General features: G+C 47.0%; 2 protein-coding genes across 2 annotated transcripts; one reads left to right on the top strand and one right to left on the bottom strand.

The window, feature by feature from the left end:
• Positions 1-2255: 2255 nt before the first annotated feature.
• Positions 2256-7601, bottom strand: CRYZ (crystallin zeta). The gene is made up of 9 exons (XM_027899459.1): positions 7554-7601; positions 6816-6940; positions 6323-6475; positions 5303-5466; positions 4591-4642; positions 3837-3986; positions 3354-3455; positions 3144-3239; positions 2256-2882 (listed from the first exon to the last, which is right to left on the bottom strand). The coding sequence occupies exons 2-9, from the start codon at positions 6924-6926 to the stop codon at positions 2721-2723; spliced, it is 990 nt and encodes a 329-aa protein (XP_027755260.1). The 5' UTR covers positions 6927-6940; positions 7554-7601; the 3' UTR covers positions 2256-2720.
• A 79-nt stretch (positions 7602-7680) lies between these two features.
• On the top strand, positions 7681-11528 carry TYW3 (tRNA-yW synthesizing protein 3 homolog). Its single transcript, XM_027899467.1, has 6 exons — positions 7681-7839; positions 8445-8525; positions 9510-9608; positions 10390-10461; positions 10728-10861; positions 11041-11528. Exons 1-6 carry the CDS (start codon positions 7681-7683, stop codon positions 11243-11245), a joined length of 750 nt encoding a protein of 249 aa, XP_027755268.1. The 3' UTR covers positions 11246-11528.
• The last annotated feature ends 2574 nt before the right edge of the window (positions 11529-14102 follow it).

Genomic DNA, 14102 nt, shown 5'->3' with positions numbered 1-14102 from the left:
CCTTCTTCCGGCAGTTCTTGTGAGTTCCAGTTGAAGCATAAACTCACAGGTGTGATGTTTCCAGGGGCCTGATCTGAGTGGAGATCCCCATGATGAGGAAGAGCAGGGATAACCTTCCCCTATGATGCTTCTGCTCCAAAATGTTAAAGGACTTCACCACTCTCAGGCCTTCTTTGGCATGATCCACCCACATTCAATATTGATCTGCCTTCTGTAAAGGGAGCAACTATTAAGAACATCAATATTCTCTTGATATTTTATCTTTCCAGCCCTGTAATTAAAGTCTCATTAATTTATTGTACCATCCTGCAGCACAGGAAGAAGTCAGGAACAGATACAGGGGAAAATTACAAAGGAGAAGGGATGGCATTTTTAATGACTAGAAAGCGTAGGCAGCATTTATTTTGGGCACAATAAGATTAACCAAGAGCAGATGCTTTTCAGAACAATTCCACTCTTTTCTGTTTCAGAAATATGTAGAACAGCAGTTTCCAGACTCTGACATTGTACACAACTCCTTGCTTTGAACCCCACATCTCTCCTGCAGGTGCCAAGGCCAGTACAAATACAAGAGCCTGTGCAACCTTTCCAACCACCCACAGCAGCACTGAACAGCCTGCTGCTGGGAACTACTGCCCCTGAAATCCATCCAATCAAATCAGGAGAAGCTACTCAACAACCTGACGGAATTATTCTGCCCAATTCAATTGTCTGAGATCCCCATGCTCTTCCTCCATCCTTTTCTGCACTGCCAAGGGGCAGCATGTCCCAAAAGGAGAGCCAAACCAAGCACTCTCCAGCCTCACATTCTAGATGGGTGGCTTGCACAGATCAGACACACCTCAGTGCTACATCATCAGTTCTATTCACACTACTTTTTCCAAAATTAGAACAACCCCTTCCATTGGTACAATACATTGCAAATGTACAGAAGAATAAATGTTACATGACATTCCTTCACAAGTCAGTCTCAGTCCTGCTGTGCCATTCTGCCAGATCACCTGGCAGAGAGCAGCTGCAATGTGATAACACAGAACTGCTCTGACACCTTCTGGTGACAAACCCCGTGACAAACATGGCCCTTGGAGACAGCAGCAATGAGGACAGACCAGAGAACTGTTCTGAATTTCACTTCTAAACATCAGCGCAATGCAGAAGCAGCACTAAGAAAGGAGACACTGTAAACCGTTGCTTCCCATTCATGTAATATCCCCTGACCAAATTAAAAGGCTGAATCAAAAGTAATATTTAAACAAACACATAGAGGATATAAGGAAAATGTATACTTTTACAAGCATATCATCTCCATGGTCAATCATTAACCATTACTTTTAACCTCTATTTAGTACTTCGATATTAAAATATGTTTTACTTTCTCTAACAGCATTATTAAGAGGAATAGCAGGTTCCCAACACACCATCACTGCTCAGGCTGTATTCTGCCCCAGCAAAGAGGAACAATCAGCACCTTTCACCTGCATAAGCAGCTGAGAAACTACCTACTCACATCATTTACACCAGGTGAGTCACTTAAACCTTCACATGGAAATGCAGCTCCCTACTCCTATGGGGAAATGCAACAAACAAGAAAACTAACTCTGCTCCCCTGGGAAGGCCTGGAGGGAGGAAGGATCCCACTCCAGACAGGGAGACAGAGACCACATCACTGCCTTCCCACAGCGGAGCCAGCCTCATCCTTCTCCCCCAGCAGCTCTCCAAAAGCGCTCACTAAAACACCAGATTCAAATCGTTTCTTTACCTCTAGAAACATTCCATCTTCTTCCTTGGCAAAACCACCTGCTGTGCAATGGATTTAAGGTTTGTGAGAGCAAGAAATAATGAAATGACTCAGTGTAACAGCACAGTTACCCCACACTGAGACCTGCACAGAAGCCCCAGTGGTAAGGCAGTGGCCTGCCCACTCCAGAGAATGGGGCTCAGGAATTTCACAGGAAGTCTCCATGCCACAAGAGCCATGGAGCCCTGCTCTCCATGCTGCCGGGGACCCAGGAGACTTTAATAAAGGTCACAGCAAGAACTGAAATCCTCACGAACAGCCATTTACCATCCAGGAGTAAATATCATCAGTTCCAGAGAGGAATACCAGCATGGATCTCCAGAGTGACAGTCCCTGTGGATGAGCCAGGACACTGTCACCTCAGACTCTCAGGCAGATGCAGCCAAGTGGAAGTACCTCTGCTCCAAACAGTTCATGTTTGAGAGAATCCACCCATCTTTTGAGCTGGAAAGTGAACTATTTTGTCAGTAAAAGCTTTTATTTCACGTAAATTTTGTGACAAAATTTGAGTTAAGACAGATTTTGTGGCTAAAAGAATTTACAGTTCTAATTAACACACACAGCAAGTTACTTAATTTTGTGTATCTGTAAAAAGCAGCTTCATTCTGCACTACCTACAGTGGCCTAACTCTGCCTTCACACAGAACATGATACCAAACTCTACCTTCCCCTGCAGTACCATGCCACATCGGCAGAGAAAATTTATTATTTACACATTCGTCAAAAAAGCTACCAAAATTACTTTACAGTAAATTAAACTCTGCTCATTACAAAAAGAAGCAGCTTGTTAATTAATTCATGTAAGTGAGCATTTTCTACTGTCAAACCTGATCAAAAGTATGCTTATAACATTCATTCAGTGAACCATGTAAGCAAAGGTGCAGTTAAAACAGCTACAAAATAAACGAAAGATGGTGCTCCTTTACAGAAGGAGCACCATCTTTCCTCGGGCACCACTGCTACAAATAATGTCTTCGTGAGCCTTGGCTACTTTCTCCAGGGTATATTCCGAGCCCACAACGGGTTTCAGCCACCCAGCTTCTATGCCATCAAGGAGTGCCGTGGCACATTCATGCCTCTCCTCCTGCATGTAACAAACACAGCGTTTACAACAAGGTCTTTGCATTTTAGAATTGCATTGACAATTCATGCAAGTGTTAAAATAAATTCCACATCCCAAAAATATTTTATTATGTTCTGAGATTGAATCAAAACATAAAGGAATGAACTAACAAGTTAGTTACAGTGAAATTATGCTTTCAACCCTACAAAGGATTTTAACTTGAAATAGACGAGTGCTGGAACAAGCCAACAAAGCATATTTTAAAACAGAAATGTTTCTCACCTCAGTTGCAAGAAACAGACTCACTCCAATTATGCTCGACTCCTTGCTCATGGTGTCTCTTGGGTTTATCTCGATGCGTCCTCTGCAGCCCACAACCTGCCCAAACAAGTCCAAAGTAAGAGCTGTACGATTATGATGTGGAACGCACAGACTAAGGCAATGATTCCAGCACCCACCATCACCTCCCTGCTCAGGGACACAAGCACTCACCATCACCCTCCCTGCATGGGCCAGCAGCTGCAAGTCAGTATCCAGGTTGACATTGGAGAGCATTTCTATGATGATATCCACTCCCCCTGGCCCTGTGCACTCCTGTACAAGACATAGATGTTATTTTAGTGCTTGGGTACCACCATTTATTTCAACGCTACAGGAAACATCCATTTTACAGGCTATTGTTTAAATTTGCAATGCAGCCTCTGTACTACATCTGACAGCTAATGAGCTGAATTGTGGCACATTATGTTGTGCTGACTTATGGTTTGCTCCCACACTGGAATCTGCTGAATATAAGTTCCAAATGACACTGCCTGTGAGGAAAGCTCTGCTTTCCAAACATGGGTAAATTTTATCTTGTGTAGAAATTAAAAAGGCAGTACACTATTGCTCCTAGATAAATTCCCTTTATAAACTTCAGCAAACAGCTGCTTGTTTGTTAGTACCTGCATCCTCTAGCCCTGACATCATGCCTACCTTAATTCTCTCAATGTAATTAGGGTCTCTGTGGTTAAAGGCTTGGTGAGCGCCGTTTCTCAGGATCACACTCATGCCCTCCTCAGTTCCTGCTGTACCTAAAACCTTCAGACCACAAGCTCTGGCAATCTGACATGCTGCTAGTCCCACCTGAGGGGATAAAAAAAACGAAAGAGAATAATTAATTATTCTACCAGCAACTTGGAACTTCCCCCTTTAAAAAGTTGGTCTGGTAACTTTTTAAAGGGGGTTATATAGTTATAGTAATTAGTAATTCGGATTACTATGAGAAGTGCAATTTCACACAGTATTCAGTCACAGCTTTATCCATTCCAGTGCCTCTCCCTGTGCAGTTGGCTGTCAGCTCATGGGTAAAAACATCCCAGACATGCACAGTTGCCCTGCACTGCTGATTCCTTCTCAGAGGACTTGAAAACAACTTGCACATATAGGAAAATTACAGCTTTCTGCTATCAGTTTTGCCTGAGTTTGACTACTACAAAGCTTCCAGACCAACTTCCACTTGTTCAGTGTGTGACCCTCTGACTGGTGATCTCACACCTGCGCTTGTGCAGTCTCACAGTTATTGTGAGTAACAGAGTTTGCTCTAAGCAACTGTATCCCAGAGTATCTGAAACAAAAACCTTATTTGCTAATCCCTTTATTGATCTAAATGTGACTGTAACTCATAGCCCAGGCAGACACAAGGACAGAGAGCAGCATTCCCTATCACCTGCCTCCTCAGAACACTTACCCCGCCACTGGCACCATGCACCAGCACACTTTCCCCAGCTTTGGCACAGCCTCTGGGTGAAGAACACAGGAAATATTGGTGTTGTGATTGCAGTACACATCGACTCAGTACCAGGGTGCAGATTCTGACCAATGCAGATACTGATCAAATCTCATCATTCACACAGTATTTCCAATTTACGTTCCAATTAACGTTCCAAACTATGCTCCAAGTTATGGCTAAACAGGTATCATAAGCCTTTTTGGGAGAACAAGGAGGCAAAATAAACCCTGTGTTTGATGACGTGAAGCAACAGGCAGCCAGCAGCCAGGGACAGCCTGGTACTGAGCCTCAGCTTGAGACCTTCCTCTGTCCCAGGAAAGCGGTGGTTCTGCTCCACAGCACCTGGCTGTTTAATTAGGAAATTAGAACTATTCCTGCTTTTCTTCCTGGGCTAAAATACCAGTGAGTACTGAAAAGCAGCCACATGTTTTATTATATGAAGCCTTTCCAGGTCTGTTCTCTCAAGAAGAAATGCAGGAAAACACAGTCACCAGCTTCTAGGTCACAATTATCTGACAATTCCATCAGCGTAACAAGTTCAAGTGTCTCGAACATTTCCCACTCATCGATCTTCCCATTTTACAGGACAATGAAAAATATGAATTTAGGGGGGGGGTTGTATTTTAAATATTAAAAATTAAAATGCACAAACTTGGATTTGGTGCCTTACTTCTGGAAGAGGGCCCGGTAGGCAGTGAAGTAGGGCACTCCAAGCGCTGCTCCCTGCCTAAAGTCCAGCTTGTCTGGCAAAGGAAAGACTCTGTTGGCTGCAGCAACTGCATACTCTGCATATCCTCCAGAGACCGTTTCAAGGGTGAAAACCCTGTCCCCTTTCTAGAACAGAGGGAGAGAACATAGAGAAATTAATCATTTCCCTTTCTTTTTCCTTAATAAGCATTAAGAAGCAATTCACAGAGGTTTAGGCTATTGCTAACAGCCCTCCTATTAAAAATAACCAGTTATATTTGTCATAGAAATTTTTATAAATGCTGATACATACCACCCATGCAACACAAACCATACAATTCCATATACTTAATTTTAAGTGTCATTATTATAACCCTGCTCTACAGTGTAACACACAAACCTACTGCCTCATTCATATGAACCTTAATGAACTTAGTCAACTTGAACAGATTTGAAAACTATATAAATGTCATAGATATCTTTTATCAAACTGATATTTGCCTTCTCCTGTCACAAAACTTTCCCCCTGAGAAATACAAGTGAAATGACTAGACTGGATCAGTGCAGTATTTGAACAGTTTTAACAACAAATACATAATGGGGCTTTTCAAGTAAGCAATTTCCATTTCCAAAAAAACTTTACAGAAAATTTTTCAGTTCTGCATTAAATTATTATCCCCAGCAGGAAGCATCCAATCTCAAATACTTCTGCAATGCAGAAACCCCACTTATGTACACCTGATGTCACCACTTTAAGGAGACAAATACCAGGTGCCTCTTCTGAGACCTTTGAGCTCCCAGAGGTCGCAGCATTCCTCACAGTCCCAGCTGCAGAATGGCTTGCCATTGCTATCCCATTTCCTGTTTTTACAAGTCTGTGAAGGGGATTCCCCCCTTGAAGAGATTATATGATTATAAGCAACAGAACCTGCTACAGTAGCACAGCAATCACCCAAAAAGGATACAATAAACAATAGTGAATTAAAGCTCAATGTGTAAATACCTTGAACGCAGTCACGTGTTCCCCAACACCCTCGATCACCCCAGATACATCCGAGCCTGGGGTGTAGGGCAAAGCCGGTTTCCTGGCATAAGTCCCAGAACGAATATACGTCTCCACAGGATTTACCCCGCAGGCATGGACTTTAATTAATACCTACAAAAAAAAGATGCTTCTTAACCAGTAAGTAAAAAGATTTAGCTGTTTTATTTACAGCACAGCATCATGGCATTTTAACTGAATTCTCAAACAGCCTCTGCGACAACCCAGTGTGGAACTAGAGCTACTTTCAGGAAACCCTTGATGTGGAATATGTAGCCCATTGAATAGTAAAGAGCCGACATTTGTCAGGCATGATGTCCCAGGGAGCATGAACACAGTGATCAAACCCCATCTACTCCAGATAAAAGAGTTTTGGGTTGCATCCCTCACTCTGTCCTGCAGGCACCTGTTACCATTCATTACTGCTATTTCCCTTCACAGAGCTCACAGATACCTGGTTTTCTTTTGGAATAGGAACTAACACATCCGACTGGAGTTTAAGTACTTCAGGGCCACCAAATTCAAACACTCTGACCGCTCTCATCACTCTGCTGGTGGCTGCCATGGCGACCAGAGGATCTGGGGAAAAACACGACAGTAACACCCCCGGTTCGTGCTCAGGTCAGGGAGAGCTTGAGCCCCCAGGACGTGCCCTGCGGACACCGCCCGGGACACGGCACAGCCCGCGGGGCCGAAGGGCAGCTCGGCCTCGTGATAATGACCCGATCCAGAGGGAGGGGAAGGTGCGGGGGGTGCCCGAGGTGCCCAGGGTCTCCCGCTCAGAGCAGTTCCCGGGAGCCGGGCATGGGGCGGACGGGAAGCACAGCACAGGGCCGTGCCCAGCGGGGCACAGCCAGGGAACAGGGGCAGCTGCCCCGTCCCGTCCCCTCCCGTCTCTAGCAGCACCACGGCCTCAGCACGGACCGACACGGCCCCGCTGTCAGGCCCGCCCCCTCCCACCCGGACATGCCCCCTCTGGCGGGGCCCGCCCCTGACGCCCCTCTCGCCCCAGGCCCCGCCTCCCGAGGCCTGTCGCGGTCAGGCTCCGCCCCTCTGAGCGCCACGGCCGTGGCCGCTCGGGGTCCGGGCGTGGCCGCCGCGGCTGCGGAGCCCAGCACGGGCAGCGCGGGGCCGCCGCCGCCCCGTCTCGTCCCCTCGGGCAGCACCGGGGAGCTCCGCGCCCCCCGCCTACCTGCGGAGCGCCACCGCCCCCGCGCCGGAGCGTGGGCCAGAGCGGAGGGCGGGGCCACCCCGCGCCCCGCCCCGGTGCTCGGCCGCGCGCGGGGGTTTGTCCTTCGCGGGCCGCCGTCCCCGGCGCGATGGCGGCGTTCGCGCGGCGCAAGGCGCAGCGGCTCGCGCGGCCCGACGCCAGCCGGAAGCGCTCGCTGGACGCGCGCGCCGCGGGGCTCGCGCGGCTCCTGAACGCGCGCGAGCGGTTCTGTACGGCCAGCTCGTGCGACGGCAGAGTCCTGGTGGCGGTGAGACACACACCGGGATACCTACCGGGATACAGGGACACACACCGGCATACGGGGACACCTACCGGGATACAGGGACACACACCGGGATACCTGCCGGGATACAGGGACACAGGGACACACACCGGGATACGGGGACACCACCGGGATGGGGGCTAGGATGGGGACCGGGATACCGGGATGGGTACCGGGATGGACACTGGGGTACCGGGATGGGTGCCGGTATATGGACCGGGATAGGGGCCGGGATGAGTACCAGGACACCGGGATGGGGACCGGGACACCAGGATGGCTACCGGGATGGGGGCCGGGATGGCTACTGGGACACTGGGATACCGGGATGGGTACCGGGATACCGGGGTACCGGGATGGGGGCCGGGATGCGTACCGGGATGGCGGGGCATGCCGAGACGGGGATCCCCGCTGTTGCCCGTGCCCGGCTGAGTGCTGGTGTCCGGGACACACAAACCCGGCGGGTGCCGGGCCGAGCGGTGCCCCTGGGAATGGTCTCCGCGGGCAGAGCTCGGGTCTCCGCTCCCGGTTCGGAAGGGCCGGGTCAAACATCACCGACCCGCAGAGCCCATTCCCTGGTTTCTGTCCATCAGGACACGGACGGCGGCGGGATCCAGAAGAAGAACTGCAGATGGCTCCTGGTAACACACGACCCGTGTGCCAAAGGCGATGTGGTAAGAGCAGAGTGGCGTACAGCTTTTTTGTTTATTCATTGCAGTGCTCATGGTGTCATGGAAAACACGTCACGTGAAAGGGGTTTTATTCCTGCTGCTGAGATGGATTGCCACTCTTTCAAAATTAAATTTTCTTTGGGGGTGTTGCTCATTAAATTCTTTAGACTCATTTTGAAGAGAATGCTTTTAAGCTCAGTGTGTCTCAAAGTGACTTTTCTGACTAGAAGACCCTTTAGGTTTCTCTGCACAAAGACAGCACAGAAAAGGAGAAAAAATGTCTTTGTGAGCTGAGCAGGATGTCAGAGAGCTGTCTGCACTCTCACAGATCCAGGAAAAACTGCCACTAGCATCTCTGTCTTCTGGCAGAACTGAGGGGTCTGAAGGGGATTTCTTCAATTTTATAAAGTTACTCTTTTTTTCTCTTATCTTGTGGGTGTATGCCTCTAATTTCAACCTCTAAATTTTTCTTTACATCTCTCATATGGTATTTGAGCAAGAATTAAAGTCTAGTATGTTAGGCCATGGATTTAATCTGCTGAAACCCAGAAAGTTTTCTAAAGTTGAGGGATGGACTTCAGCAACTAAATGTCTTTGATTCTAAAGAACAGTTTAAAAAAAAAAATCCCTGCTTAATCACCTGATTGCAGCAGAACAGTTATTGTCCTTTGCTGGACTGATGTTTTCTATGTTTGGATGTACAAAGGAAAAATAAAAAGGATGAAACACAATTTTAAATGTCTGTCTTTCTATGAATTTCTGTCAAACTTGATCAGTTTAGCAAACAGAATTAGGGAAATCCAGGGAGTTTCTCTGTATTGTGAGCAATAAAAACTTAAAAGCAGCTGATCAAACCTGACTGCTTGGGACTCATTTTGATACTTGTTTTGCTCACAGACTAGCTTTTTCTTTTTTGCATTTTTTTTTTCCTGGCAATAATAGTATACACTTGCAATGTTAATATAAATGTTTTGGTGTATTTTCCAGATGACAGCACTAGAGAAGGCCACTGGAGATGTTGTGTTCAAGTTTGAACCATTTGTTCTTCACGTGCTGTGTCGGGAGATGCAGGATGCACAGCTGCTGGTAAAACCACATCAAGCACAATGTGACATCATTGTTCTGTTACATTCCTGCCTGTAAAAGTAAGAGGATTGGCTCCTGGTTAAGCTGTAACACTTAAGAGCAGTCACAGATGTGCTATGTGTTCAAGAACTAGGATAGTAAAGTAAGCTGATGAGGAAAACACAGCTTTCAACTTGGTGGAGATTTTGCTGTACGCAGAAAGCAAAATTACTCACCTTTGAGCTGAAGCGGGCTGCCCATAAAACATTTCTCAGCCTGGGCTCTCTCACTAGCTGAAAGGGATGGATTTTAGACATTACTTTGCTACCATCCAGGCCATTTGTCTCCGTTTTCAATGAAGTGAGTGGCATCTTTGTGTTCTGCTTTTCCGTCATGATGGAAGAGCAGCGTGTGCTGTGCCAGGCTCGTTCCCTCATTAGCACAGGAGAGCTGATGAGCTCAATGTACAGTCCTGCTGCTCTCACAGCTATGGATGTGTGGCGATGTGTGCTTCCAGCTCACTGGGATAAAGCAGCTCAGTGCTCAGAGACACATGGTGTCCCATCTGCACTGATGGATTCAGACAATCACGATCCACCATGGGTCTCTGAAAACCACCCATAGTCTGTGGGCTTGATCTTAAAGACATTTTAATTTAACTATTTTTGTATCAGTCTGTGGAGATGGCTTTGAGTAAGTTTTTTTGCAAAACTGAGATTGCAAGTTGCATTGCAACCCATCCATAATTATTTTTTGCTGTGAAAGTGTACAAGACCTGTTCAAACCCTTGTTTGTTCTGCAGCATTCAGTGGCTGTTGATTCTGGATTCAGGAACTCCGGTATTACGGTTGGCAGAGGAGGAAAAATTACAATGGTAAGGACTCTGCTGCTGTAAGGGATGTAACAAAGTCATATCATTACATTAACCTTGACTTTTTACCAGCTGAGATCTGGCTTGTGCTAAACAGCTGTCACAGGGCATGCTGTAGCAAAGAAATAGCTTTCCGCTTTAGGTGAGAGCAAACTTACCAATTGTGTGGATAAGCAGTTTTTTTCCTGTAATGAACTCCCTATATTATTTAAATAACATTCATAAAGTAAAAAAACTTTGTTCCAGATAAATTCTGTGTGCTTTTTCAGGCTGTCCGGAGCACTCACTGCTTAGAAGTTCCATTGAGCCACAAGGGGAGATTGTTGGTCTCTGAAGAATATATTGAATTTCTGGTACAAGTAGCCAATCAGAAAATGGAAGAAAACATAAGGAGGATTGAGAGGTTTGTAAGATTACACCATGTAATGATGTAATGTTCATGACATTGAATTTTTCTTCAGTATTAGCTAAAACCACTTTCTTCTCCTTGCATGTTTTGATTATGTTCCAAAAACATTAGTTTCTCAGAGGAGTTTTGAAGGAAGCCTACAAAATAGTAAATACAAAATATTTTTTTTCTAGATTCCAGAAAGGCTTGGAGTTGGCTCTGGAGGCTGCTGTTTCTACAGACACCTTGGCTCCTGAGAGGCCGGAGAAGAGCCGCTCTGTGTATGTGCACAGGAGAAAGAGACGGACCCCTCGGGAACAGGCCGATCCCAGCAGAGAGCTGGAGCCCCAGGATGATACTGAAAGCAGTCTGGATCTGTTTGCCGAAATCATGATATAGACTAAGGCATTTGAAAGGAAATGGCAAACTGATTGTAATGCTCTTTGTAAGAGGTTTATATACATTTGTGCTCTAAGTAGTCACACTCCCATGGACATGGACTAGAAAAAAGGTAATTAACAGAATGATGAGCAGGTGTAACGCTACCGGGCACAGACAACAAAGCCTTAGAGTGTTTTGGGGGTTTTTCAACTGTACAGTTTTTCAACTGTACTGTTGAATTAACAAGCTTTTACTCCATCTTCCAGTTATCCCAGAAATAACAGGTTTGCTGCAGCCTTTGGCTGTGTTCTCTGGGGCAGAATTTCACTTCCAGCTTTCATGTTTTTGCAGAGCAGAGAAACTTAAAATGGGTTGTTTTCCCTGCAGGCATGGCTGGCCCTTCCCAGCAGCACAAAGCCATCTGTTAGTCACCTGCAGAGCATACCTGGGGCAGAGGTTAGAACAGAAAAGCAGGAGCTGGGTACTACTCTGCACCAGCCTCAGCCAGGTGCATCCAGATCCCTCCTGGCCACTGCACTGGCAGCTGCTGTTTCCCTGCTCTTTGCTGTGCAACCAGCACCCGGCCAAAGTCACCCCAAGGGCTGGGTTGGGCTGTGAACCACTGACTACAGGAACTGTATACTGAACTGTATACAAACAGTGCAGTACTGTGTGCATTCTTTGTTGTACCACTGGCAAAGGCACTCCATGCTCATGTATTTTTCAGAAAAATGCTGAATTTGTAAACCTTCCAAGCTGTCTTTTGTGATTTGAGGGATAGCTTACAATGCAGAGCCAGACCCTGACTGAAGGAGATGGTTTATTTGTGCGGGAACTCCCAGGCCATGCAGAGAGGGATGTCACTGTTTCCATTACATGAGCCTGTGTCTTGGGGGCATTTTAATTCCACTGTAAAAACTGAACATACTCCATGGCAGCCACAGGGAAGAGTAATTGGGGCATTGGGTAGATTCTGAAAGGCCCACTAGGCTGTTTTCAGTCACAGGTGCACCAGAAGAAAGGAACTGGAGCCTCTTGTGTTGTGTGTTAGTGTTGCTGACTGAGCTCAAATGTTCTCCTTCTGGGAGCTTGAAACACCTCAGCATGTGGCTGGCGTGTGGGAAGGGGAGAGGCTAGTGCCTTTCTGTCCCTGTAAGTTTGCAGCCACGTTCAGCTGAGGTGCTGGGTGGCTGCCAGCACAAACAGCGTGTCACAGAGCACACCGGTGCTGCTGGTTTCAGGGAAGGAGAGAGGTGCTGGAGACAAATACTGAAGACTATCGGCTTGTGAGACGGCCAATACGTGAGGTGGAAATTCAACAGAAACCTTCCAAAGCAGCATTGTGTGCACTGGTCTCAGACCTCCTGCACATTTGGGAGAACTAACCATGGTTCCATTCTGACTGAACATGGGGGGGATCATTTCAGAGAGCTGCTGGCCAGGAGGTGAGTGAGCAAAGCCCAAGTCCCTTGACCTTTGAGGCAGCAGCCAGGTGCTGGAAGCAGCCAGGGGTCCCACAGCAGGGCAGGAGACAGCATCTCCTCAGGTGGGGACATGGCTTCTGCCATAGGCATTGCTGGAGCAATGTTGGGATGGGGCCTCGTGTCAGCCCTTTGCAGTCACCACGTTTTACAGACCTTCCTCTCTCTTTCTGAGGCTCTGCTGCCTGTGTGGGCTGAACTGAAACCCCAGGGCTTCTCTCAACGAACAGCAACAACTGCCTCCGTGCAGAGAAGCCTCCCCAGGCTACTGCCCCAGCCAGGCACTGCAAAACCACAGGCTCTCCCTGTCCCCATCCCCACTGCTAGGGGTCCCACCATTCTGGCAGGTCCCTTCTCACTACCCGAGAGGCAGCTCCTGTGCACAGAGGAGGCAGTTGTTGCTTGTGGATTTCAAGGAGTTTGTTCAGAACAGTCTGAACCCTTCTCTGCATGTGACATTTCCTAAAGGTCTGGCTCTGGTCTGTTGGTCGTGGCTCAAGGGACTGACAGCACCAGCACCAACCACAAGCAGTGCCCACAGACCTTGCTGTGCTGTCAGGTCTCATCACACATGGGAAGGGAAAATTCAGCACTGAAAAAGCAGAGATGCAAAAATATCAGGCTTCAAGCCCAGCCTGCAGAACCCATATTCCTAGGACAGAGGAGGCCTTTCCCGAATCCAGAGCAGTTTAATTCCCAGTTGGTACAGTCACTTGTGCAAGGTGGGAGAGGGATCACAGATGCTAATGGTGTGTGTAAATCAGGACCTCGGTGTGCTTTTGAAGGCAGAGTAGGGTTGTGTATTGGCAGGAAAGAGCATTCAGTGCAAGTAAATTTTTTGGGAAGCTCCTTTTTAATGTTACCTTTTTCTTCTTATTTCAGTGGAATCAAACACCACACTAACGGCCCAAACGCTTGCACTGTGTAATAGCAGTACAGGATTTACATTCTTAGAAATACAGTTTGTCAGAAACTGAAATGTGATACAATCCCACATTTCTCTGAAAAATTATACAAAATTCATGAATATTTTTTGGCAAAGCTAGAAATGTTACCCTGACTGTTGACATCTTGTTACTTTATTCCCATCATCTCCCATGGTTGAAGACTGTTGGGGACCTCATACGAAAAATCCAAAACAAGACCCTACAACAAGAAAAATCAACAGTCTCATGATTGTCAGGGAAGGATCAGGGAATTTTGTTACTTCAGTGCCTAAAATGTAGAACGGTTTTTACAAGGTTTGTCTGATTTTTTTTTACACCACATCCAACATTGCAGAGGGCAATGCTGAGGTGGTTTCAACATCCTGCAGCCGCTCCAGGAAGGAGCACAGCCCCAGCAGCACCTCCTCCATGCACCACTGCCCTTACCTGCCCGTACACTGGGGATCA

This window comes from Empidonax traillii, unplaced genomic scaffold (genome assembly GCF_003031625.1).
Source record: "Empidonax traillii isolate 1590-97213 ecotype Southwest subspecies unplaced genomic scaffold, ASM303162v1 scaffold669:size348880, whole genome shotgun sequence".
Classification (NCBI taxonomy): Eukaryota; Metazoa; Chordata; class Aves; order Passeriformes; family Tyrannidae; genus Empidonax; species Empidonax traillii.
This window is presented reverse-complemented; position numbering and strand designations above follow the sequence as displayed.